The sequence below is a fragment of the Oncorhynchus clarkii genome, chromosome 20 (genome assembly GCF_045791955.1).
Source record: "Oncorhynchus clarkii lewisi isolate Uvic-CL-2024 chromosome 20, UVic_Ocla_1.0, whole genome shotgun sequence".
Taxonomy (NCBI): domain Eukaryota; kingdom Metazoa; phylum Chordata; class Actinopteri; order Salmoniformes; family Salmonidae; genus Oncorhynchus; species Oncorhynchus clarkii.
In genome coordinates this window covers 60,520,829-60,548,705 of record NC_092166.1, presented here as the reverse complement: position 1 = coordinate 60,548,705, position 27,877 = coordinate 60,520,829, and the positions used below count along the sequence as shown (strand labels likewise).

At 43.7% G+C, this 27,877-nt stretch overlaps 1 protein-coding gene across 4 annotated transcripts; it reads left to right on the top strand.

Annotated features, from left to right (window-relative positions):
* The first annotated feature begins 393 nt into the window (after positions 1-393).
* Positions 394-27,686, top strand: LOC139376633 (LLGL scribble cell polarity complex component 2-like). Of its 4 annotated transcripts, XM_071119438.1 has the most exons (27): positions 417-695; positions 9,834-9,943; positions 10,088-10,185; positions 10,835-10,916; positions 11,875-11,990; positions 12,264-12,422; positions 12,594-12,756; positions 12,840-12,972; positions 13,113-13,167; positions 13,307-13,461; positions 13,543-13,754; positions 17,320-17,387; positions 17,561-17,714; positions 17,989-18,093; positions 18,963-19,058; positions 19,207-19,403; positions 19,530-19,677; positions 19,827-19,974; positions 23,958-24,074; positions 24,188-24,354; positions 24,484-24,748; positions 24,858-25,008; positions 25,117-25,139; positions 25,411-25,458; positions 25,782-25,824; positions 25,909-25,967; positions 26,099-27,686. In XM_071119438.1, the coding sequence occupies exons 2-26, from the start codon at positions 9,869-9,871 to the stop codon at positions 25,964-25,966; spliced, it is 3,036 nt and encodes a 1,011-aa protein (XP_070975539.1). In that variant the 5' UTR covers positions 417-695; positions 9,834-9,868; the 3' UTR covers position 25,967; positions 26,099-27,686. The 4 variants fall into 4 exon arrangements, with proteins under 4 accessions (XP_070975540.1, XP_070975539.1, XP_070975537.1 ...); XM_071119439.1 differs by lacking the exon at positions 25,411-25,458 and having other exon boundaries at positions 394-695; XM_071119436.1 differs by lacking the exons at positions 25,782-25,824; positions 25,909-25,967; positions 26,099-27,686 and having other exon boundaries at positions 426-695; positions 25,411-25,746.
* The last annotated feature ends 191 nt before the right edge of the window (positions 27,687-27,877 follow it).

The window sequence follows — 27,877 nt, the reverse complement described above, 5'->3', positions numbered from 1 at the left end:
TATGACTTTTCTTCAGAGTGCCTTAAACTATCATGATTCTAATACAGTTAATAATTGCCAAGCACAAAATCAAGTGAAGTATAATTTCTTGTGGTTGCGCCTCAAAGACTGTTATGTTGTATTATACAATTACTCCGAAAAGTGCCATCAATATGAGATCATTGTTTACACTATAAGTAATTCTGCAAAATAAACAGAATGAGTTTGAGACCTTATACTTCATGCAACATCTGTTCACAATATAACATTGCTTTCTGAAAATCTACTAGGGGAAATTCCAAAGTTTACTTTATATTAATAAACATCTGAGTCTTTACATTCGGAGCCAAACCTATTTGTATGGTCATGCATTACTCCCTTGCTGATTCGTATTGCGGAAGGGGATGTGAAGGGAGGAGTCTCAGCGGAGGCTAGCCAGTCAAGTTGCGCTTTGCGGGTCTGGGGCATCGGGAATCATCACCTCGAGGCTGCGGAGACAGGGCAAGGGAAAGATAGGTGGACGAGCGAGCCTCCAAACAAACCAACACAGGGTCTGCATTTACATACTTCAATGCAAGCAGGCGATGTGCTTTGGATTCTGATTTGAAATTGGTTTGGGAAGTTGAAACGTGGCAAACTGGACGCCGACCAAGCTTAGTGAATTAGCGGGCGAAAGCGTTTTGGACACAGCTGGGGCGACGGCCGTTGGGAGTCAGGTGAGTTTCGAAGGGCCCGAGTGAGAGAGGAGTGTCGCGTCTACAGGTGTTGTAGCATGTCGTTAGTTAGCCAGCTAAAATGCTACTACTTAACCTTACTGCTGAAGTGTAATTTAACTGGATAACACTCGCTAGTTAGCACGTCAACAGGGCAACGTTAACCTCGAGAGATTAGTTGCTGTGTGTTAACTTGACTAACGTTAGCTAGTTAGCTTGGCAATGTTGGTGAGCCGCTGCCAAGCCATTCAGATTCGTTTCCATTCGACCAGGAATTAAAGGGTCTGTACACTTTAGACAGATTAAATAATCATTAACTTTTGGATACACCGGACTGAAATACAAGTACCCTGTTAACTTGCTTGCTGCACAAGTTTGTGAAATAGCTCACGTTAGCTAGCTACCTAACGTTAGCTAACTCAGAACGCTACTGTAACAAACTCGCTAGCGGCCGCTGTGTCTATTAGCTAACTGAAAATATTCCCCGTTCAGGGCCATCAACATCACGAACCATTCACCACGTTTTTAAGTCAGCTGAGCTAGCTAACTGTTGCATAATGATGGAAAGGTAAAACTTTGGCAACGGGAACGAGTAGGTGGGAGCAAGGTGTCTTCCTCGTCTCGCAGGTAGTTTGAGGCAACGGTAGAGTAGGGTTTCATCAATGAGTAATTATGTTTGGGGAGGGGGCGTATGGGTTTGTGGTAAGAAGTCATCTGTTAGACCGGTTTGGCCGGTTTCGGGGGAAATTCACGACCAAAATAAGACAATATTGTTTTCATTAGAAATGTCAACAAGACTGTTTTGGGTTGTACATGACTTTCACTTTATTCTTGGCTTCTGCAACATGGAGGATACTTACGATTGTATTCATTTCTGCCCGCTGTTTGTCATCTGTTTGCAGTTCGGTGAAACCTATGCAAATATGCAGTAATGAATTTGCACACTTTGCTACCTTTTTTATATGGCTTTTACAAGTGTTAAGTATTTACTCAGTCAAGAGTATGAGGCTTACTGTACCTTTGGGCGGTGTTAGTTTCTATCCAGGAAAAAAGGCTGGGACAGACAGACTACTACTGAAGGACAGACATTCCACTGACACTGCCCAGTCCATCATTCCCACCTGCAGCTGTGCTAGCCAAACAACACCCCTTTGTTCCCAGCAGACCCCTGCCATTGGGACATGATAAACTTCCACCTGAAACTACGCCCCAGTTTCTAAGCAAAACAAGCACCTGTCCCAAGATGTACAGGTAACTGCCAAAATAAAAAAAAACATGAGTGATACAAAGTATATTAAAAGCAGGTGCTGCCAGGCAGGTGTCGTTCATGAGTTAAACAAATAAAGTCCCATAATGCTTAGGGTCATGTGTAAAAATTCCCAGTATTTTGGTTGCCATGACTAGAAGGAGCATAGGGGGATTAGACTGTGTGTCTCAGTCGCCAGATCTCAACCCGATTGAACACTTATGGGAGATTCCGGAGCGGTGCCCGAGACAGTGTTTTCCACCACCGTCAACAAAACAATGAGAAATTCCATAATTTGGTGAACAATGGTGTCACATCCCTCCAATAGAGTTCCAGACACTATAATTAATCTATGCCTAGGTGCATTGGAGCTGTTCTGGAGGTTTGTGGTGGCCCAACACCTTAAGACATTGTTGGTGTTTCCTTTATTTTACCAGTTATCTGTAGATCAGTCTTGATAAGGAAAGCTAAAGAAGCATTGAGATCAAATCGCTCTGGCTAAGTTGTTTTCATTAGAGTAGGCCATGATAAGGGTGCTTACTGCTTAGCCAAGCACAGAATGATGGAAAAGCATAAAGTTATGAAGGGGACGGATGCAGCATTTTTACAAGACACTGACTGACCAGTGACCACATGATTCATTCTCTAAACAACCTAAAGTCTGCTTCGAGTTGGCTAGATGCAATTCCTCACTGAACGTGTCATGTCAGTGGCTCGTTAACCTACACACTCTACAGTCTCCTATCTTGGCCTAATTCCTGTTTTACCTCTACCAATGTGGAACAGTTTACCTCGCAGGAGAAATAGACTGGTTAGCTAATGAGACAGGTGAGGAAGTAGAGTAGCTAACATTTAACTTAATCTTCAACAGTAACATTAACTTCTCTCGCTTGTTTTACCAAGGCCTCTAGGTCATGTTTTAAGTAGCTAAGTAATAGGGGGGTCAATACAGTTGTGTGACAATATTTTATTAAGATTGGACTCCTGTGTGTACATACATACAGTACTAGTCAAAAGTTTGGACACACCTACTCATTCCAGTGTCATTCCAGGTAGAATAATAGTGAAGACATAAACTATGAAATTACACATGGAATCATGTATTAACCAAAAAGGTAATAAACCAATCTAAATAAATATTTTTTTGTTTCTTCAAAGTAGCTACCCTTTGCCTTGATGACAGTTTTGCACACACTTGGCATCCTCTCAACCAGCTTCACCTGGAATGCTTTTTCAACAGTCTTGAAGGAGTTCCCGCATATGCTGAGCACTTGTTGGCTGCTGTTCCTTCACTCTGCGGTCCAACTCATCCCAAACCATCTCAATTGGGTTGAGGTCAGGTGATTGTGGAGGCCACGTCTTCTGATGCAGCACTCCATCACTCTCCTTCTTGGTCAAATAGCCCTTACACAGCCTGGAGGTGTGTTGGGTCATTGTCCTGTTGAAAAACAAATGATAGTCCTACTTAGCACAAACAAGATGGGATGGCTTATCACAGCAGAATGCTGTGGTAGCAATGCTGGTTAAGTGTGCCTTGAATTCTAAATCATTTGGTGTCGCCCGTGAAGCACAATCACACCACGACCTCCATGCTTCATAGTGGGAACCACACATGCAGAGATCATCCCTTCACCTACCCTGCGTCTCACAAAGACACGGCGGTTGAAACCAAAAATCTCAAATTTGGACTCATCAGACCAAATGACAGTTTCCGTTGCTTGTGTTTTTGTCCCAAGAAAGTCTCTTCTTATTATTGGTGTCCTTTAGCAGTGATTTCTTTGCAGCAATGCGACCATGCAGGTCTGATTCACACAGTCTCCTCTGAACAGTTGATCTTGAGATGTCTGTTACTTGAACTCTGTGAAGCATTTATTTGGGCTGCAATTTCTGAGGCTGATTTCTGAGGCTCTAATGATCTTATCCTCTGTAGCAGAGAACTCTGGGTCTTCCTTTCCTGTGGCGCTCCTCATGAGAGCCAGTTTCATCATAGCGCTTGATGGTTTTTGCAACTGCGTTTGAAGAAACTTTCAAAGTTCTTGAAATAATAATAATATGGGCTTAGCCCTATTTGGTAAAGAACTATCTTCTGTATCCCACCCCTACCTTGTTTCAACTGATTGGTTCAAATGCAATAAGAAGGAAAGAAATTCCACAAATTAACTTTCAAGAAGGCACACCTGTTAATTGTATTGCAGGTGACCTCCTCATGAAGCTGGTTGAGAGAATGCCAAGAGTGCAAAGGGTGGCTATTTTGAAGAATCTCAAATCTAAAATATATTTAGATTTTGTTACACTTTTTTGGTTACTACATGATTCCATATGTGTTATTTCATAGTTTTGATCTTTTCACTATTATTCTACAATGTGTCAACTTTTGTCTGGTATTGTAAATATTTTTTTTGCTACTCTGGGTAGGGGTAGTCTGCTGTACCTGCACGAAAACTCCAGTATTTGTCACCCTAAAGATTCTTCTCTCTTCTCTTTAAATGGTGAGGCTGCATGTTTTAAGCATTTTTATTTCCCGGACTGATCCAAACTCATTTTCTCTGTCTCTCTGCAGCAGAGATATAGTGAGCGGTATGTTTGGCGCGTCAAATCGCAATAGAATTACAGTATTGAATCGTGAGAATCGCAATACATATCATATCGTCACCTACGCGTTGTGACAATATCGGATCTTGAGGCCCCTGGCAATTTCTAGCCCTAAGTAATGCATCAAAATGTATCCCAACAACACTCAATAATGAACATCTAGGAAAGAATGTGACAACAATGTGTTGTTGCATAGACTTTATTTTTCTATTCAAGTCAGTGCACATTGCATAGCTTTTGTTCTAAAGGTTGCACAGCTTTAGGAGCTGCTTGATACATGAAACCACAAGAAAAAACAAATCCTCAAGGGGATGATAATAACAGAAAGTGCACTCTACGCCACACAGTAGGTTATGAGCAATAATACAACCAGTAGCTAAACAGCCGTGAGGCCATTGTTAACTGTTGTCCTGTCTGTGTGATTACAGGAGAGAGGGGTATGACATCCTGTCCACCAGACCCCCGAAAATATTTTATTTCTGTACAGACAGTTACGAGAAAAACATCTCTGCTCTGAGTCCCGTGAATATATTCTTCCTTGAATCCCTGTAATCAGTTATCCTTATCACTGATTGTAGATGTGAATATCAAGGTTATGATGTTATTGGTTTCACAAATCCAACCTTACTGGCAGATCAGGGATGAGATCTATTTGTAAAGTATTTGAGGAGTCTGGTCCCATCCGTTGATGCTGAGTGAGAGGACTCATCACTAAGAATAGGCCTAGCCCTGCAATGAGTGGTTATGGATCAGCCTGTACCAGCGTGACAGCCTACACAGCCGCCCTTCCCTTTTCTCGCTTATTCTCCTTTTTAGACGTTGAGGCCTAAATTGAATTTGTGTGCTGCATTGTCATGCAGGCCGACTCCGTATGAAGGATTTCTAGATGTTCAGTCCTATGCTCTTGCGTCTTAGGACAAAGGTTAAGAGTCTGTTTGCAAATTCACCGAGAAGCGTGACTAAATAATTTGGGGTCAGTGACACTCAAATGTCCCACTCTTCCATAGTGAGAGAGTGCAGGAGAGGATGTAGCTGAGCCTCTGTATGCCATGAGCGAGGGAAGAGAGTGGGAGGAGGACTGGAGAGAGGTGTAGTCTCATCTTAATGTTTTCATGATCACACCACGTTTGCCAACACAGCTAATTCTCCTTGGCTGTATTGTCTCCTGCACTCGTCAGACAGGTTTTCTTATTGTTTGTGTGTGAGTGAATTAGGCTTTTTAGTTTTATAGACACACTTTTAACACCAAACATGAACTCCCTCTTCTCGGTTAATTAACTACTTGTTTTTGCTTATCGGCCGGTTTCATGGGAGTGACTTATTAGTCGTTTTTTTTCCTACATGCTCTGACATAGCTGGTGATTGCATAAGAACATAAGTAGAATATTTCAGATGCCAGGCATTTTTCCTGGCCATTCGATCTGAATTACAAAGTCAGCTATGTTATTTAAGGACAGGGCTTAATGTAACTGTCCAGTGTTTCCAGAATTCTATGAAATATGACCTATAATTAATTACAATATGAGTGAAATGTTTTCCTTCTGAAAAAAAAATGTAATTTACATCTGTTAAAGCAGATTTTCTGTGTTGGACTTTTGTGAGTATACGCCAACAACAGAATGGTGTACATGTATACCGGTCTTAGACAAATATAAATTAGATTAGACTGCTGATTGGTCATCCTTGATGAGGAATCTTTTTTTAACGGTCTGTTTTGAGGTTGAGTTTTTGAAGTGTTTTCTCTCCAATTTATTTGATTTTTTTTTTTGGGGGGGGGGGTGGATTGATAGTTACATATCTGGATTTTCTTTAAAAAAATTTTTTTATTTTTTATGGTGTATCGACTATCGCAATATTTTTGTGCTAGTTGGCTGTACCTGCACCAGAACTCCAGTATTTTTTTTCATCATAGCTTGTTCTCCTTTTTAAATATGGAGCCAAATTATTTTCAGCCCTTTTTTATTTCCGTGATTGATCAAAACTTGTTTTCTCATGGCTCTCTTGTCCCTCTGCGGCAGATATATGGTGAGCGATATGTTCGGAACATCGAATCGCAATACATATAGAATCGTGAGAATCATAATACAGCTCATATCTGCAGCTAGCCTAAGTATCATGATAATATTGTCTTGTGAGCTTTCTGGCAATTCCCAGCCCTACAATTTATGGTTTCACCACAAATATGGGTGTAGAATGAGTCAGCAACTTTATTTCAGGATGGGTAAGCCTAACAGAATATGAACTTTTAAAAGTGAGATTTTCACTGTAGCAGTAAGTTACTAAGTCTAGTTTACGTCTGATGCCCTGTCCAGGCACGTTTGTGTGTGTCTTCTTCTCTCTGTACATCCCCTCTCATCTCTGATGGTTTGAGTTGGTAGAATGCTGGGAGTTTGATGTCCCAGGTGAGCGGTGTTAACGAACCGGGAGTGTGATTTCCTCCCTATCCAAGCATTTCCAAAGAATTGAATATGAATTTTGTTGAAGCCATGCAGCCATATCGCCCCCAATTAAAACAATGCTGCTCTCATTCAGTTTGTTTGATCTGTGTCATCAAGAATGACATCTGTGTTGTATAAGAGCAAGGCCAGGTCAACTTCATTGTCTTGTAAATCTTTGACCAAGTTTCTAAACACTGTTAACGGCCCTTGCTGGTTCGGATAATTGCTGTGTGAGGTGGGTGTCTGTCTGTGTACCTATTTCTCAACACAAGGTCATTGCCCTGCTCTGTCCAAATGGAATTCCTGGGAAAATCCATGGCGGATTTCTCTCAGTTAAGTGGAATAGAATGGCTGTACTGTCCACTCACTGACACTGTGGATGTTTGCCATTTAGTTTCTGTGTCACTGGCTTCAGCATAGCATTGTTTTTCCAAGTAATGAACAAATCCCTTCCCTTTGGGGACTTCCCTTAAGCCTTATTGCCAGAATACTGTCCACAGGGTGTTATGAATGGAAATGTAGTCTGTCTGTTAGGATATGTCATGTGACATACTGCACATGATTCCCCAGCTCCAAACCTGTCTAACTGTACTGTAGCCTTGAATAAGTCACTCATTTTCAGTTTGCTCCATTTTCCAAGCCTTTTGTACTCTGAAGAAAAGAGAGTCGCAAGGAAGCCACAGGAAGAGGTGGAACTTGCTGTTTGAATTGACAGTTCTAAACACTACTGTTCTGCTAGTGAGGTTCTAATGGGAGCGTATGGGATGCATAATCACTGGGTAGGCCTTGCCTAACTGTCACACTGGTTGAAATCCTACAATTAATCACCATGTTGTCTGTTTCAGTAATGTAGACGGGCTTCCTTGGGTCTGTGTTTACATTGAACACTGCCATAAGACTGCCAGGTTTTTCCATACTGCGGTGTGCCTGCATGTGCGTTGTGTGTTCCTCCTACAGCTACCCTCAGTTTTCATCAGCAGAGCAGATTCTTGTCCTTGCCTAGGAAGCCATTCTTTGTGTGAAGCCCTAAAGAGGACCTCCCACCCAGCCTTTGTTAGCAGGCTTAGAGCACTGAGCTGCTTCTTTCTGCTCTGCTGGCCCCTTGGGTCTACATTGGTGGACTCAGAGGAACAGAATGGGTACTAGACCAATGTGTCCGACACACATTTAACATGGAACTCTCTTCTATTAAAAAAACTAAGTATATTACATTTATTTATCACAGATCTAGGGTAAGCCTACCCTCCCCAAATCCTTAAGCATGCAACTTCATCCCACTCCCTTAGTCTCCAGGATCCAAACGAGGAAGTTTACTTGGTGAGGGTGTGAGTCAGTCCTCCACTATCCCATAATCCCTCACACGCCTAATGACTAACGGCATCTTGCCGCTGATATCAGGGTAATAATAACAAAAGTATGTCTCACTCTGTCTTGAAGACTGAGTAGGCCTAGACAGAAAATACGGTCTCATAGCTTATCCCGGCTTGCAATATTATGATTTGTAGTTTTTATGAAATCATTGTTGACATTTTTTAGTTTTACTTTAAAATCAGCGAGGCCTGAAACACTGGCCTGTTTTTTTTTTGTAGGTCTTTTGAGGGGGAACATTTAATTTTTGTCATCACCTAGGGAGACACAGCTTTGAGGTTGAGTTCAGTCAGAGTAGACAGGTTTATATGCTGACCTCAACGCCTGCGTCGCAAAATACATTTTCATATAATTCAATCATTGCACTCACACTGCTCGCGCGTGGCTGTGTAGGCAGGCTCTAAAATAGAACACGGTTCTATTTGTGACGCTTGATGCACTGCAAGTCCCTCCTCTCCCATCTCCTCATTGGTTTTAGGAGCATGTACCCAAAGATGAACTGCTGTCCACGCTCCAGTTGGTGGTGGTAATGCACCTTAAAGTTGGTTGCCATCTGCCATATCAAGTCTGAAGAAGAAGCCTGGTGGAGGAGAGCTAGAAACTAACTCTGTTTACCCTTTTTATCTGTGGAATAATTGTCGGAGTAGAGGACCTTGTGCATTTAAGGTTAAATAACAACCCAATGTTTATATCCCAGGACAAATTAGCTAGCAAGAGCAAGCTAGCTAGCTAAATTGCCATAAATGTCTAAAGCTTTTCGACATATCTCCAAATTAACATAGTTGTTTCAGTTAGTTTTGATATTTCTACCTGCGTGTCCTGATCGCGTCTGGTGTGGGTGGACAAAAACCAACGCGCGTGATCGGTCTGGTCAGCATGTTAGACCACTGACATTTTTGGTCTAACCAACCTGTGGCTTCAACCTCTCCTTCACGGGATGGGCTTAGGGAATGTGTTGGTATGTGTAGAGATGAAGAGAAAGCTGTCCTCTTCCTTCCTCTTAGTGAAATGAAAGTCGGAGTCCAGGGGTTTTAAATTGTCTGGAAAAGAGAGGAGAGTTGTTTTTAAAAGGTTGTGATCGGGTCATGGTTCGTTATGCCCTAAGCGTTGCGCAAACGTTGTTGATAAAGGAAAGAATGAAAAGCAGACTCGTTCTTTCTCTCACTTTTCCTCTTTCTCTCTGAAGGGCCTATTTGGAAACAGCAGGTGTGACAGGTGTTTCCATCAGTGTGTAGTAGTAGAACAATGGTCTCTTTAGTTGAGCCTCCAGTGACCTCCAACCCCTAGCTCTTGTCTGAGACGAGCCCCACCCCCTCAGGCAGTGTGTGTGTTGACCACGGACAAGAAAGCGAAGAGTAGGCCATGCTCCTCCTATGGAATTCCTTTCTCTCATCTGCCTGTCTCTGTCAGTGGCCAACACACACTATCTGAGCTGAGTTTTTCCTGGAGCCCCCCCCTTACTTCATGAATCTCCTCTCTCCCACTGTCTCTCTGTAGAGGTGAAGCAGTTGGGCCTGTGTGCTCCTGAGAGGATGAAGAGGTTTAGGAGACATGGCCAGGAGTCCCAAAGAGAGCGGATCAAACAGGAGCTCTATGGGTTCAACAAGGTAAGACCAGTGACAGTCAGTCTGATCTGACAAGGCTTTGATCTCTAGTCTCGACAGGAAGGCTATGATCCCAATCCCAGACAATTATCAGGGAATTTGTCTTGACAGTTTCTATAATTCTCTCTCTCTCACTCACCCACCCAGACAGTGGAGCATGGTTTTCCTCACCAGCCCAGTGCCCTGGGCTTCAGCCCCAGTCTCCAGCTCCTGGCCATCGGCACACGCTCCGGAGCCATCAAACTGTATCCTCTTCAATAGACACGGGAGAGGTCTGTCTGGTTGTGTAGGAGTGCAAGATTTAAGTGTTCACACGTTTGAACCAGTTTGTCGCAGTCTCCCCTCTGCTTTAGCTGTCTGTGGTTAGTGTGTGGGTACATGTGGAGTCATTTTTATATTCCCAGGTTGTTGCTCAACTCTGACTACCAGACAGGCACAGTTGCTGTGTGTCTATCTCTGTCGTAGTGTGTGTGTTTGATTCATCTTACACAATCGTACTCATTGCCAGTGTGGAACCAGTCAGTACACTCCCACCATTCACTCCCAGTCACTATGATAACCCTTGTCTCTCTCTGTCATTATAATTAATTCACACAATAGGGGAAATTGTTCTTTTGATAACACAATAAATTCTATGAATGAAAGTATTATTAGCCAAGGGCAGGGCAGCCAGATAAGACACAAAGAAAGACAACAGAAAATCTCTTCTTTCTATAGATGCATGTGGACTGTTTCAGTACAGTAGAAAAATAAGAACCCGTGTCTATGAATGGGGGGGGGGGGGCTGTGTGTGTACACATCATGCTTTGTGTGTGTCTGTGTTTGCTGCGCATGTGTGTACACTGTGTGTTGGTGTGCCATTCTGTGTGCGTGTGTTCTTTAACCTGTGGTCAGTTACGGTGGCCCAGGTGTGGAGTTCATGGGTCTACACGATGAGAACGCTGCCGTCACACAGGTCCACTTCCTGCCACACCAGGTGAGTGGCTGCTCAACACACACGTTGGCAGCACCTTATCACATGCTCCATTCACACTTGCTACTGAAAGGATCTTCTTTGGCGATATGGCCAAAATATCATATTACAAATTACTATTTTATGTTTTTGAATAATTAACAAAGATGAGCTGGCACACACCCAGAAAAATAGTTTGTGTGGAGGTGCTGACTAATGGTGAATAAACTATCAAAATAAAGTTGCGCACTCCATATATAAACTCCCAGTCATTTATTGGGTATTTACCACCGTTTCGGCATCACTGTGCCTTCCTCAGGGTAATGTCATGGATACTTGAACCAGGTTATGTAGACAAACAGCACTATAACCAGCTACGTTTGCTCCGACTGAGTACATTTCTTTGCAAACTAACCACTAATTCTAATGGTTAACAGGATTTAGGCCCCCTTGCTAAGACAAACTAGCCTTTTGCAGATGTAAGAAACACAAGCTAATGGTGTAATTCTGGAATGTTAGTGGATTCATATTAAAAAGCAAAGTGAACACAGCATTGTTATCAACGTTGTTGCATGTTCTGTATTAACCATGCAGACTGAATACAAGTGTCTTGCAGTCGAGAAACCCCAAATGTGCTCCTTGAGTGACGGGACGGGCCTAGTTCTGTGTGGAAAGTGGCGTGGAGAGCGATGACTCAAGTAGCAACTTAAACTTTGAAATGGACGTTACACACGGCGTATCACATTTAACAAACCGAATAATTCAAATAATAACATTAATAACCCAAACCATCGTAAAATACAGTATACCGCCCAGCCCTAGAATCCAATATGTGGATCTAATCATTGCTGGGAACGTTAGTAGTAAAGCTGTGTTTAACAGCCCCAAAACGTCCTCCTGACAGTCATAACGTGTTCCTAACGTCCTCATAATGTCCTATAATGTACTGTTTTAACATCTCTAGTTGCTCTGTGTTGAACAGGTGGAGCTGGTGACTCTGTTGGATGACAACAGTCTCCACATGTGGACCCTCAGAGCTCACCATGGTGTCTCTGAGCTGCTGGAGATAGGACGCTTCACACTCACTGGACCCCCGGGGTGAGAGACACACCACCCCACAACATCTCTCCTATCCCTTCTCAAGCTTTTTTTATTTTCCTCACACACTCGCACTCATTGGATTTCCCCGGTAAGAGGACCCACTGTGAGACATGCACAGAACTAGAATGAGGTTCTATTTCTATGGTGACATGCACACTTCAGTGGCGAACACATATGCACCTTAAATAGGATTTTTCTGTCTGCCACATTCAACCTGTTTAACTTCATCCCATCTTTCTCTCTCTCCCTCTTTCTCGTTCCCTCCATCAGTGCTCCCCCCAGTGTAACTCGTGTAACAGCTGTGCTAGCCCACTCTTCTGGGGACCTGCTGTTGCTAGGAACAGAGGGAGGACACGTGTTCATAGTGAAGGTACCAGGCTTCAGAGAACTAGAGGAGAGGAACATCAGCCTGGAGAAAGTCACCAACAGGTACTAACACACACCAGACGCACTTCCTTTTCATCGAGTCACTAAATTGGAAATATTGGTATCCTAAACAGACGGAAACAACTTGATTCCTATTTAAATGCTTCTCACACACACCGCCACAAATGTATTTGAGCGATAATTGTGCTAAAACGGAACCCCCTCATTCCGTAGTGTACCAGAGGAGTACGGAGGTCGTAGGAGCCTGGAGCATGTCGAGTCCTTACAGGAGAATCCCGTCAACCCACGCCAGGTTCTGATTGGATACGGACGAGGCCTCATGGTCATCTGGGACCTGGACAGCCAATCAGCCGTCAAACACATCCTCGCTACACAGGTATACAATGTGTGTGTCTGTGTGTTGGTGTCTGGATGTCGAGAGCTCTGATCTTGACTCCCTGTTTGGTTTTGCTTCCGTAGCAACTGGAGAGCGTGTGGTGGACGGAGGACGGTGGCCATGTTCTCAGTTCCCATAGCGATGGCAGCTACTGCCGCTGGAAGGTGGCTGGGGATGACCCACAGAGCGAGCAGGAGAAGTCCGAAGTACCGTACGGTGAGGACCCCCAAAAAGTCAACACTGTGTTTCTCTTTGTGGAATCTGACAAAACACAGCAACGGGGATAATGTTATTGATTGAATGGTGAATAGGTTAATTGATGATTTGATAAATTGATTTGTCTTTCTCCTCTGTAGGCCACTTCCCCTGTAAGGCCATCTCTAAAATCATCCAGCTGCCGACAGAACAGGGGTGAGTGAGTCTCTCTTTTTCTCCTCCCTCACTCTCGCTCTGCCTGCTCTGTCAATTCCTTTTTCACATCCTCCATTCTTACACATGAATCCATCTGTAAATGTTTTCTAACCTGGTTCTCCTGTATGTCTATATCCAGGCCCCCGTTCCTGTTCCTCAGTGGCGGCATGCCCCGGGCCAGCTACGGCGACAGACACTGTATCAGTGTGATCCACAGTAAAACACACGTGGCTCTGGACTTCACCTCCAGAATCATCGACTTCTTCGTCATCAGAGACGGACCAGACCATACAGGTAGAAAGGCAGGGGGGATACGCGTGCACACACAGGTTCAGAAACACATACACACAGGCTAACCCCTCTCCCTCTGTCCAGGTGAACCCAGTGCATTGGTGGTCTTAGTAGAAGAGGAGTTGGTAGTAATAGATCTCCAGACTGAAGGGTGGCCGGTCATCCAGACTCCGTACCTGGTGCCTCTCCACTGCTCAGCCATCACCTGCTCCCACCATGTCTCTGCTATACCCCTGAAGCTGTGGGAGAGGGTCCTGTCTGCCGGAGCATTGCAGAACACACACTACTCTAAGAAGGTAGGTGACACACACTGCCCAAGCATGTTCCTGCACCACATACAATAAACATTTCACTCCACACTGCCTTCACCCAGGAATACCTATGTAAGAATGCTGTTCATTGACTGCAGCGCAGCGTTCAACACCATTGTTCCCTCCAAGCTCGTCACCAAGCTTAGAACTCTGGGACTGAACACCTTCCTCTGCAACTGTGTCCTGGACTTCCTGATGGGCCGCCCCCAGGTGGTGAGGGTAGGCAACATCACCTCTGCCACGCTGACCCTCAACACGGGGGCCAGTCAGGGGTGTGTGCTTATTCCCCTTCTGTAATCCCTGTTCACCCACGACTGTGGCCACGCAAGACGCCAATACAAATACGTTTGCTGACGACACGGCGGTGGTAGGCCTGATCACCGACGGCGACGAGACAGCCTACAGCAGGGATCTTCAACTATATATTCATCCGCGGGTGGGGCCGGAACGCAATCACAATGATTTGTGGACTGCAAATTAACCACAAGAAGCCCAAACAGAGATGTTTCCCTGAATCATAATAATTTAAAACTGTTCTTACATTTGTATATGATCACGTCTCTCTATTTTGCGTGGGAATTCTTGGGAACAGATTTCTTAAATTGAAGTCACTTGGAGCTGATTTCCTGGTGTTTTTACAGTCCTACAATGCAAATCCCCCCCCCCCCCCCCCCCCCACCGAAAACTTTGGGGGCCAAATAACACCGACGCCAGTGCCAGGACAACAACCCCTCCCTCAATGTCTTTAGACCAAGGAGCTGCAGTGGAGCGACGTCATTATGACGACAGGACTGCAGTGGAGCGGGTCGAGAGCTTCAAGTTCCTCTGTGTCCAAATCACCAAGGACTTAAAATGGTCAAAACGTTATACAGCGGCACCATTGAGAGCATCTTGACTGGCTGCATCACTGCTTGGTATGACAACTACACTGCCCTCAGTCACGGGGTGGTACGGACAGACCAGTACATCACTGGGACCAAGTTCCCTGCCGTCCAATACCTCTATCAAGTGGCGGGAAGGACCGGAAAATTGTTCAAGACTCTAGCCACTCAATCCATAGACCGTTCTGTCTGTTTCTGCAAAGCCAGCAGTATCAGAGCAAGAAATCTGACACCAACAGGCCATAAGACTGCTAAATAACTAACAAAATGGCTGCATGGACAGTCTGCATTGACCCTTTTATTTTATTGGAGTTTTTGCCCTGACTCTATATACACACACACACACACATTCACACACACATTCATACTGACTCTACACACACTTGCATGCATACAATCATCATCATACGCTGCCACCACACTTAATGATATTGTATATCCTGATGCCTACTCACCTAACCCCTATACATACAGTTCCGTTTAAAAGTTTAGACACACCTACTCATTTTGCTGTGTTTTTTGCTGTGTGGTCCTACTGTTTTCTACATTGTAGAATAATAGTGAAGACATCAACACAATGAAAGAACACATCGAATCATGTAGAATCCTAAAAGCATTTTACATTCTTCAAATTGATTCCGGACCTCTGGCAGTCTCTATGGGGGTGCCACAGGGTTCAATTCTTGGACCGACTCTCTTCTCTGTATACATCAATGAGGTCGCTCTTGCTGCTGGTGAGTCTCTGATCCACCTCTACGCAGACGACACCATTCTGTATACTTCCGGCCCTTCTTTGGACACTGTGTTAACAACCCTCCAGGCAAGCTTCAATGCCATACAAGTCTCCTTCCGTGGCCTCCAATTGCTCTTAAATACAAGTAAAACTAAATGCATGCTCTTCAACCGATCGCTACCTGCACCTACCCGCCTGTCCAACATCACTACTCTGGACGGCTCTGACTTAGAATACGTGGACAACTACAAATACTTAGGTGTCTGGTTAGACTGTAAACTCTCCTTCCAGACCCATATCAAACATCTCCAATCCAAAGTTAAATCTAGAATTGGCTTCCTATTTCGCAACAAAGCATCCTTCACTCATGCTGCCAAACATACCCTTGTAAAACTGACCATCCTACCAATCCTCGACTTTGGCGATGTCATTTACAAAATAGCCTCCAAAACCCTACTCAACAAATTGGACGCAGTCTATCACAGTGCAATCCGTTTTGTCACCAAAGCCCCATATACTACCCACCATTGCGACCTGTACGCTCTCGTTGGCTGGCCCTCGCTTCATACTCGTCGCCAAACCCACTGGCTCCATGTCATCTACAAGACCCTGCTAGGTAAAGTCCCCCCTTATCTCAGCTCGCTGGTCACCATAGCATCTCCCACCTGTAGCACACGCTCCAGCAGGTATATCTCTCTAGTCACCCCCAAAACCAATTCTTTCTTTGGCCGCCTCTCCTTCCAGTTCTCTGCTGCCAATGACTGGAACGAACTACAAAAATCTCTGAAACTGGAAACACTTATCTCCCTCACTAGCTTTAAGCACCAACTGTCAGAGCAGCTCACAGATTACTGCACCTGTACATAGCCCACCTATAATTTAGCCCAAACAACTACCTCTTTCCCAACTGTATTTAATTTATTTATTTATTTTGCTCCTTTGCACCCCATTATTTTTATTTCTACTTTGCACATTCTTCCATTGCAAAACTACCATTCCAGTGTTTTACTTGCTATATTGTATTTACTTTGCCACCATGGCCTTTTTTTTGCCTTTACCTACCTTCTCACCTCATTTGCTCACATTGTATATATAGACTTGTTTATACTGTATTATTGACTGTATGTTTGTTTTACTCCATGTGTAACTCTGTGTCGTTGTATCTGTCGAACTGCTTTGCTTTATCTTGGCCAGGTCGCAATTGTAAATGAGAACTTGTTCTCAACTTGCCTACCTGGTTAAATAAAGGTGAAATAAAATAAATAAATACAAATTAGCCACCCTTTGCTGTGATCACAGCTTTGCATACTCTTGGCATTCTCGCAACCAGCTCCACCTGAAATGCTTTTCCAGTGGTCTTGAAGGAGTTCCCACATATGCTGAGCATTTGTTGGCTGCTTTTCCTTCACTCTGCGGTCCAACTCATCCCAAACACTGATCCCGTAGAGTTAAGAAGGAAAGAAATTCCAAAAATGAACTTTTAACACAGCACACCTGTTAATTTAAATGTTTTCCAGATGACTACCTCATGAAGCTGGTTATTACATGATTCCATATGTGTTATTTCATAGTTTTGATGACTTCACCATTATGGAATGAGTAGGTTTCCAAACCTTTGACTGGTACTGTATAAAACCACTCCAGTATCTCTGCACATGGTAAATATGGTATTGGCACTGACCCTGTATATGGCTAGCTTCCTTTTTATATTTATATATATATATATATTATATTTACCTTTTCTAGTACTACTGATATTGATTACTGCATTGTTGGGAAAGTGCTTGCAAGAAAAGCATTTCACTGTGCATGTGAAAATACATTCTGTTAATTGGAAACTTGAATTGATGGAGCACAAATTGAATTGACCTAAATTCTTTCTTGCTTTCATCCTAATTATAATTTTTTGCGCCCCCCCCATTCTCCCTCTGTCCAGCCGTGGCCTATGACAGGAGGACAGAACCTGGCCCCAGACCCCCCTCAGAGAGACTTACTGCTCACAGGGTCAGTAGACATTCACAGCTCGTTCATTTATTTCCTCAGTCCTCATTTCAATGCAAGTTATGATCTACATTTTAATGTTCCTGTATGGAGACTGCGAACAGGGTTTCAAAGAGTCAGTCATGTTTTTGTTCCTCTGATTTGTTGATCCTCACAAATGTAATCTCCTCTCACAGGCACGAGGACGGTACGGTGCGTTTCTGGGACGCGTCGGGGGTGTGTCTGTACCCCATGTACAAGCTGAGCACGGCAGGGGTGTTCCTCACTGACTCGGACCCCAATGACAACCTGAACCAGGGCACAGAGGGAGAGTGGCCACCTTTCAGAAAGGTGTGTCTGTATAAGTAACGTGTAAAGAGTTTTCCACTATTAGGTTGTGTGTATAATCACATACAGGGAGCACTGTCTCAGTGCACATACAGGGAGCACTGTCTCAGTGCACATACAGGGAGCACTGTCTCAGTGCACATACAGGGAGCACTGTCTCAGTGCACATACAGGGAGCACTGTCTCAGTGCACATACAGGGAGCACTGTCTCAGTGCACATACAGGGAGCACTGAGACAGTGTATGAAACCTGTCCCCATCCTCTTCTTCCCTCCAGGTGGGTTGTTTTGACCCGTACAGTGACGACCCTCGTCTCGGCATTCAGAAGATCCACCTGTGTAAATACAGCGGCTACCTGACTGTAGCTGGCACTGCTGGACAGGTGAGTTTACCAGGGGAAAACCAGCCACTACCCCCCCCCCTCTGGTGGCCAGTTAGTTTACCAGGGGCAAACCAACCACTACCCCCCCTCTGGTGGCCAGTTAGTTTACCAGGGGAAAACCAACCACTACCCCCCCCCCCCCCTCTGGTGGCCAGTTAGTTTACCAGGGGAAAACCAACCACTACCCCCCCCTCTGGTGGCCAGCTAACCAGGGGAAAACCAACCACTACCCCCCCCCCCTCTGGTGGCCAGTTAGCCTAACTGCCGTGTCTGACATGTTTGGACATTACTGGTATAAATCCAGTCTGTTATTGTCTTAATTTTACATTTATATTATCTGTCATTAATTATTGAGGGTGATCTGATTTAGTTGGCTGGCATATATATATATATATATATATATAGATAGATAGATAGAGATATAGAGATATAGAGATATAGAGATATAGAGATATAGATAGATAGAGAGATAGATAGATAGAGATAGATAGATAGATATAGAGATATAGATAGATAGATAGATAGATATAGAGATATAGATAGATAGATATAGAGATATAGATAGATATATAGATATAGATATAGATATATATCTATATCTATATATCTCTCTCTATATATATATATATATATATATCTCTATCTCTCTATATATCTCTCTATATATATCTATCTATCTCAAACCCACTTCTGGCATTGCAAGCACCATGCTCTACCAACTGAGCTACAGAGGTTCCACCACACACACACACACTAAGAGATGTGAATGTCGGAGTGGTTCATATAAGTGTTCGATAAGACTGCCTGTTGGTCCAAAACAATACATGTGATGTTACGGTCTGTCCGTCTCTCACCTCTCCCCTCCATAGATCCTGGTGTTAGAGCTGAATGATGAGGCAGCAGAACAGACTGTGGAGGCCACCGTAGCAGACCTGCTACAGGGACAGGAGGGCTTCCGCTGGAAGGTAAACAACGACAAATGACGACAAACAAGAAAATTACATTAGGAGTGTGTGTTTAAAAACTGCAGTGCAATTTTGATTGAATTGGGTTTCGGTTAGCATTTTTTTAAAAAAGGTGATCAATACTTCTGTAACCGTCTCTCCATGTCAGGGCCACACGCGTCTGGAGGTGAGGGAGGAGCCGGTGACCTTCCCCCCAGGTTTCCAGCCCTTTGCCCTGGTCCAGTGCCAGCCTCCGGCCGTGGTCACTGCCCTCACCCTGCACTCTGAGTGGAAACTAGTAACATTCGGGACCAGCCACGGCTTTGGACTCTACGACTACCAGCAGAAAAACAACGTTCTCGTCAGGTAAGTGTGTGGGGGGGTCGTGTTGAGTGTTTGCATGTTTCTGTCTGTGTGACTTCAAAATAACGGACGGTAATGGAGATCGTATATAGACGTGTGTGTTAACCCTTTCTTGTCACTGTCCTGTAGGTGTACTCTGAACCCCAGTGACCAGCTGGCTATGGAAGGTCCTCTGTCCAGAGTGAAGAGCATTAAGAAGTCTCTCCGCCAGTCCTTCAGAAGGATCAGGCGCAGCCGAGTGTCCCTACGCAAACACCATGTCAACAACGCAGCTAAGGTAAAAGACTACAAAAATGTCTTCTTGGGCCACAAAAAATGACTGCATAAATCTTAATTGAAAGTTCCTAAAGATCACCATTTTTTTGTGCGGTCTGCTTCTGCATTAATCTCCAACCCAGTGTATCTAAAACGGGCTTCTCTCTCTAGTTGCAGCAGGCCAATGCTCGTCTAGAGGCGGAGCTAGCTGAGATGGAGTTGGCGCCCGTCCAGAGAAAGATAGAGCCTCGATCCCCTGACGACTCCTTCACCGGCCTCGTGCGCACGCTATACTTCGCTGATACCTTCCTTTCAGACAGTAAGTCACACTAACGGTTTTGACTTGACTTCTGAGGTTAGTTTTAGTCAGTGGTACCCACTCTCACTTGAAAGTCACCCAGTAAAATGCTACTTGAGGAAAAGTCAGACTTTTTTGGTTTTAAATCTACTTAAGTATCCAAAGTAAATGTAATTGCTAAAATATACCTAAGTATCAAAATAAGTTTAAATTCTTTATTAAGCAAACCAGACGGCATCATTTTCTTGTTTTTATTTTACGGATAGCCAGGGATATTCAAACACTCAGACATAATTTACAAACGCCAGATCGGAGGCAGTAGATGGCCAGGCATGTTGACTTGGTAAGTGCTTGAATTGGACTGTTTTCTTGTCCTGCTAAGCATTCAAAATGTAATGAGTACTTTTGGGTGTCAAGGAAAATCTATGGAGTAAAAATGTATTTTCTTTTGGAATGTAGTGGCGTAAAAGTTGTCAAATTGAAATAGTAAAGTGCACAGACCCCCCAAAACTACTTAGGTAGAACCTCAAAGTATTTTTACTTACTTTACACCACTGGTTTTATTTAGGGGGTGCCAGGTAGATCGTGCCAGCAGAGAAATGTTTGATATCTCCTTTCTGTTTGTGATTCAGTCTCATCTGTCAAGTATAGACCAATACAAAGGACTCATGAAAAAGTCAGTTGTGGAATATAAACTTTTCATAAACCCATAACATTGAAATAAATAACTCCAAAACAAAAGGTTATTTTGCATTTTTGTATTATCCCAAAATAAATGATCACACAAACTATCAGTCACAAAATAATTATAACTTAAGTTCCTCAGGAAACGTTCTGTACCTCTGGCTTAAAATATTTCAAGTGAACCTATTTGACCTCAATGTTCATCAACAAGCTGTGTGTGAAACCAGTCCCATTCAGAAAACCCATAAACACTTGTTCCCCACAACATTACAAATGATTAGGATTCACAATATATTATTCCCCAACAACTCTTAGTAACCAAACAACATACACTATTTCACTTATTTAAGTTGACAGTTGAGTCTGAGTCAATCGATCCAACAGTAGAACTCAAGTGGAGAACAACAGATCAACTGAGATTTTCCTGTCATTCCAATCTGTTTAGGAATGTTGGTGGCGTTTTAGCTTTTGTTCAGACACGGCTGTAGTGCACTTTTGAGTTCAAAACAAAGGTACAGTGCTTGAAGTATTTACAACCCTTGTATTTTTCCACATTGTCTTACTGCGTGAATTTACACACACTACCCCGTAATGTCAGTGGAGTTATGTTTTTAGAAATGTTTACAAATTAATAAAAAATTAAAAGCTGGAATGTCTTTAGTCAAGTATTCAACCCCTTGCATGGACTCAGTGGTTAACATGATTTCTAAATCACTATCTCATCTCTGTACTATCTATCTGTAAGGTCCCTCATTCGAGCACTGAATTTCAACCACATAGACCAGGGAGGATTTCCAATGCCTTGCAAAGAAGGGCACCTATTGGTATATGAGTAAAACTAATAATATAACACCCAGTCACTACAAACATACAGGCGTCCTTCCTAACTCCGTTACGGGACAGGAAGGAAACCGCTCAGGGATTTTACCATGAGGCCAAAGGTGACTTTAAAACCGAGTTGAATGGCTGTGAAAGAAGAAAACAACAGAGGATGGATCAATAACATTGTAGTTACTCTACAATACTAACCTCATTCATCCTGTTTGCAACGAGGCACTGAAGTAATACTGCAAAAAATGTGGCAAAGCAATTACATGTTTGTCCTTAATACAAAGTGTTATGTTTGGGGCGAAACCAATACAACAAATGACTTAGTAATGAGAAGGGCAGATTTCTATAAAACAGTAGACTATATTGACTGAAAATGGTGTTGAGAACAACGTGGTGTAGGCGGGTGGCAGCGGAGAAAGGAAAGGGAGGAAAACTCACCTTAGTTATGATCAACTGAATGGTGAAAATATTGGAGCTGGGGTCCACATACTTTTGGTCATTTAGTGTATTTAGTTAATTGATCTTCGGCAGACAAGTAGAAGTGGTAGCCAATCCATTCGTTTGCTCATCTATCACCGATCATAAACATTTAGCATGTGATACTGTAGCCTAAATCAAGTGTTATTTAGCTATTTACCTATTTTCCTCCCACTGAAACCTAAAATCCTGACTCCAGTTTCGCATGAAAATACCTAACTTTATTCTGTATTCCATAGGTTGCATTATCAAATCACATCTCACCTATGCATGTCAAAATAATGCTATAACTTTCCCCCCGCTTCTGCGCTGTCTTGTATTGCTGCCCATGTGAGAGCTTCTGTAGAGAATGTGTGATCAACAAGCGGTATAAGAGTAGATATGGATTATTATTATTATTTTATTTTTTTAACTGTTACCTTGATATTTCAGCAATTTCCTCTCTTCTCCCCATTATTCATGAGTTGATCAGATATATGTATAATCATCAACTTGATTTAGCCAAGTAGGAGATATTGTCATTCTTTGAAGATTATCTAACAAGCTAGGCAACTTTGGTCATTTGTACTTTTGTTAGACTGCCGTTACAAAGTTTGTATGAATGCTATCGCCTACTCTGGGTGTGCTCTGTGGCGGCAGGTAGCCTAGTGGTTAAGAGCATTGGCCCAGTAACCGAAAGGTCGCTGGCTCGAAACCCCAAGCTGGCTAGATGAAAAATCATTCAGCAAATTCGCTCTGGATAAGACCGTCTGCTAAATGAGTAAAATGAAAAATGCTCTGAATTCATTGAGGAACATAACGCTCTGAATTTATGATCAGCCTGTTTCTCAATTCACAAGAATGTCATAGGCTATCAAAGTTATTCATTACTAAGTATCAGTTTAATTTACTGTGAAATCTTTACAAAGGGTCGCAGCCAAGCCAACGTTGTGGTGCAACACCAATCTTATTTTGGGAGAACCCTGGCACAGTAACCATATCTTGGGTTTAAATGCTTAAATGGGCACTTCCAATTTCCTCTGTATTTCCTGGGACTCTGGATAAATATGAATTATTTCCTGTATTGAAACTTATAAAATATTCATCCCTATTGCTGCATACCACTCACCATATTTTTAAAGCATAGTTGTGGCTGCTTCATGTTATGGGTATTCTTGTAATCGTTTAGAACTTAGGAGTTTTTCATGATCAAAAATAAACTGAATGGAGCTAAGCACATGCAAAATCCTAGAGGAATACCTGGTTGTCTGCTTTCCACTAGATACTGTGAGATGAATTCACCTTTCTGCAGGACATAAAACACAAGGCAAAATCTACACTGGAGTTGCTTACCAAAAGGACAGTGAATGTTCCTGAGTGGCCAAGTTAGCTTTGACTGCTTGAAAATCTATGGCAAGACCTGCAAATTATTGTCTAGCAATGATCAACAACCAATTTGACAGATCTTGAAGAATTTTTAAAAGAATAATAGGCAAATGTTTCACAATCCAGGTGTGGAAAGCTCTTAGACTTACCTAGAAAGACTCACCGCTGTAATTGCTGCCAAGGGTGATTGACTCAGGGTGATTGACTCAGGGTGATTGACTCAGGGTGATTGACTCAGGGTGATTGACTCAGGGTTGAAAACTTACCTAATTAAGATAGCTTTTATCTTTCAGAAAAGCCAACATTAGTAAAAAAAAAAAAAAAAAAGTATTATTCCACTATGACAGAATATTTTGTGTAGATTTATAACTACATCCATTTTAATCCCACTTTTACATGTTGAAAAAGTGAATGGGTGTGAATACTTTCTGAAAGCACTGTATGAACAAGCTTCAGAGCTGAGGGTTTGAAACCTTCCTCTCTCCATCGCTCTTTTTCCACAGCTGATGCTGGCTATTTAATTGGGAGTTAAAGGGGAAGCGCAGCATCGGGAGGAGACTCACTGATGCGGTTCAGACTTAAATTCGGAGCTGTTACAACACACAGACATTTTATGACATCTCATACTGCTCATTCCCCTCATACAGGCTCCCACAACACACCCTCTCTGTGGGCAGGGACCAATGGGGGATCAGTATTCGCCTACCAGCTCCGCCTACCGCCTGTGGAACGCAGAGGAGAGGACCCTGTCACAGCACACCCTGGTGAGAACACGCATGTTCTTACACATCGCTCTCTTGCCTCCCTCGTCCACACTTCCTCAACTCTGTTTTAACAGACAATGAAGCACAAATCCATTCTCCCACTTTCTCTCCAGCTAAGGAGATCCAGTTGATGCACCGTGCTCCAGTAGTGGGCATCTTGGTGTTGGACGGCCATGGTTCCCCTCTGCCTGAGCCCCTGGAGGTGGCACACGACCTGGCCCGCTCACCTGACATGCAGGGTTCACACAGCCTACTGGTTATATCAGAGGAACAGTTCAAGGTGAGAAGACACATGCACACACATCTTACCCACACTCATCTGATGAGGGGACCCCCCCCTCCCCCCAAGGGTTCATAAAGAAACACAAAATGTGTTTATCCTCCAAGACTATCATTTCTCTTTCTCCAGGTGTTCACCCTGCCTAAGGTGAGCGCCAAAATGAAGTTAAAGTTGACGGCCATTGACGGCTCACGCGTGCGCCGGGTGGGCGTGGCCTGGTTCGGGAGCACCCGCACGGACGACTACGGCGAGAGCGGCCTCACCGTCCTGACCAATCAGGGAGACCTCCACGTGGTGTCGTTGCCGGGGGTGAAATTGCAGGTCCAGTACCCCTGTATACGTAGGGAGGACGTCAGCGGCATTGCATCCTGCGTCTTCACCAAGCATGGACAGGGTAGGACGAGAGAGACACACACAGTTTACATCTCACAAGCATTTGGCATTTCATGTATTCAGCTCTTTCATGCCATTTTTTTTTCTTACTTGCACTCTTTCTCCCTCAGGTTTCTACCTGATCTCTCCGTCAGAGTTTGAGCGTTTCTCTCTGTCTGCTCGCTGTGTGGTGGAGCCCCGGTCTCTAGTGGAGGTGTCCTCCCAGACACCCAGCAGCACTCTGCCACGGGCGCCGCCGGACGGGGCCTCTGTGGAACGCAGGTAGACACACTGTTTTTATAGCTGTATTCACCATCGACTTTGGAAGTACTGCTTTTTGGCACAATTACCTTTTCATGTTTTACTGAACAGCTGTGTCTGTCATTCCAGAAATTCCACGAGGGATGGCGCGGGTAAGATCACATGCTGTTTGTTACTGCTTTAAAGCGCTAATATAGTCTATACCTATAGCTATGCAAATAATACTAAAACATGCACGCGTCTATGCTTAACAGTGTTCTTCAGCAAGCGCACAGTATGAAATGCTCTGTTAGGCTGTCAACCTTCTTTTTTTTTTTTTTGCTTGTGCTGATCGGCCTGCGAACACACGATCTACACTCACTGTGTTGTCATGCCGTGTGCTTCTGTGCCCTGATTGCGTGCTGCGATGCTGTTCGTTTACAGAGAGCTCTGCTAGACGTGTGATGGAGCATGCTTTGCTGAATGACGAGAGTGAGTACCTCAGGAACCACCAGACAACCTTAACAGAACTCAACCTTAACCAACTCCCAACATTTGTGCGAGTGATCCCTGCGGGGATTGAACCCACAACCTTGACGTTGCTAGCGCCGTGCTCTTACCAACTGAGCCATATCGATATGTGTCTGCTTTGACTGTCCTGTTTGGCATCCGGACGTGTAAACCCAACGAGTCTTGAGTGATTGTCTGCTACACAGGGAACCACAACCACCCCATTGCATGTTTTTCATGATGACCATCCCAACTCATGTCAATCATCATTGTGCATCTGTGGTCTGACGTGTGTTTTCTTACAGCTGTGCTTCAGGAGATCCAGAAGTCTCTAGAAGTAGATCAGACGTGAGTATTCACCTCTGAAACGCAACTACAAGCTCTGTTTTTCAGTGTGTTATGCAGGGACTCATTTGTGTGTGTTTGCTACAGGACGTTCCTGGAGAATGGGACGAGTGCTCTCGCTGGAGGGAAGGTGCTGAGCAATTGAGGTGAGTTTATGATCAGTATCATCAACATTATATGGAATATGAGACATATCACTATGGTGCTGGAATTCAGGTTGCTCATTATTGGTTCGGTCATCTCTTGTTTTGTCTTTCTCTCTTTCCCTGTTCTTCAGACTGAGCTGGTCATCCCTGTGCCTGAGACATCGTGGAGTCTGCCTAGTGACTCCTGCCTCGCGACTCCTGACTCCTGCCTCGCAGTCTACACAAACACTACTATTACTACCACTACTGACCACTTGGGCACCTAGCCCCCGGAGAGACTCACCCCTGAACCCTAGCATGAGAGGCTGAACCCTGGCCCCTAACCCCAAAGACTGACTCACTGGCTTTGTCACAAATGGCACTCTATTCCCCAAGTAGGGCACTGCTTTTAACCAAAGCCCATAAAGGGGGGTTGGTGTAGTATACATGAGGAACAGGGTGTCATTTGAGGCCCACCGCTATAGAGAGATGGAGGGACCACCGTCTGTGCCTAGGGACCAACCACTGTACTGTAATACCCCTGCTACGCTTGGTACCTCTACACCTGCCACACATTAATAATGATTGTATGGTCATTCCGCTGACGCGCTTATCCAAAGCCACTTAGTTCTCACACACAAGCCATACTTGCATTAAACACACCCTACTCACTCATCCACCCTTTCCTCACGTTCCCTCCTCATCCCGACACCAGGCATTCAGCCTTTCACCCTTGAACTCAAGCTGACCTGTGAAACTCTGATTTGTCCAGTAACAGCCTTGCTCTGCACATCCTCGCTTGCCTTAGTCTCCTAGAGAGAGACGCATATGGGGGAGTGGGAAGATATAGAGAGGAGGGGGGGGTGGACTTGTTTTTTTTATTCCTATGATTCTTTTATTTGTAATGTAATTTTACCTGTGATTTTGTAACCTTTTTGTTTTGATTCTGTGTAATTATTGGAGACGTAAAATCTAGCTGGATGGGAAAAACTGTACAAGGGAGCCAAGAATGTTTTTTTTGTTTTTTTTATGCTGACAAATCATCAAATTTATTCTGGCACTCCAAACAAGGCATTGTTTTGAGTGCGAGAGCAACATGGAGTATCTGTGGAATCAGTACTGTTAATTTTGAATCACACAAGGTGGTAGACCACCAGCCTGGTAGCCAGACCTATTGTTGCTTTAGCCAACTCAGAAACACATCTGACTACCAGACTAGCAGTATAAGACCACTTTGCCGTAAAATGTCTCCCCAAGCTTTTGTTGCCAACTGACCTCCCTCCTTACCTCTCCTACCGTCCGCGCATTAATGTGTAATAACCAGTTATAACCTGACGTAGGTATTTGTCCTGTGTAGCACATGACGCTACAACTTTCTATGGTGGCTTGGTTTTTAAAATGTTATAATGTAAACCCTTTTTTGAACACAACAATGAGTAATGTTATTTAGGAATGTCATTTTAAGATATTGTAGTCAAATGTTTAATATATATGTACTATATGATTCTCTGCCTGTTAACGGTTAGGTGTGTTTTTAATGGGGGTTGGCTGCTATAGTCGGATCTTGCAACAAAATATTTTGGTACTGTTTCTTGAAATGCTGGGTATTTTAGCATTTCTGTGGTCTCTAGAATATATTTTTGTAGTGAATGATGGAGTATGAGAACCCTACTTTTTTGATTGATAACTTTCACACTACATAATGTCCTGCTGGAAAATGAATACATGTTTTTCACAAGAGTTCACGTGTCTGTGTCTTTCTATGAAGTTTGACTTCATTCACTGCTTGATTCAACTACAGGGTTGCTGCTTCAAGCCTCGCTCTGACTGTTCCCCACTCAACCGCAACAGTCAAAATAAAGTACATCTGATGGCTATGAGCTTTGGTTATATCCTGAGCCTTGTGAGTTTGGTGCTGGCAGGTCAAGTGG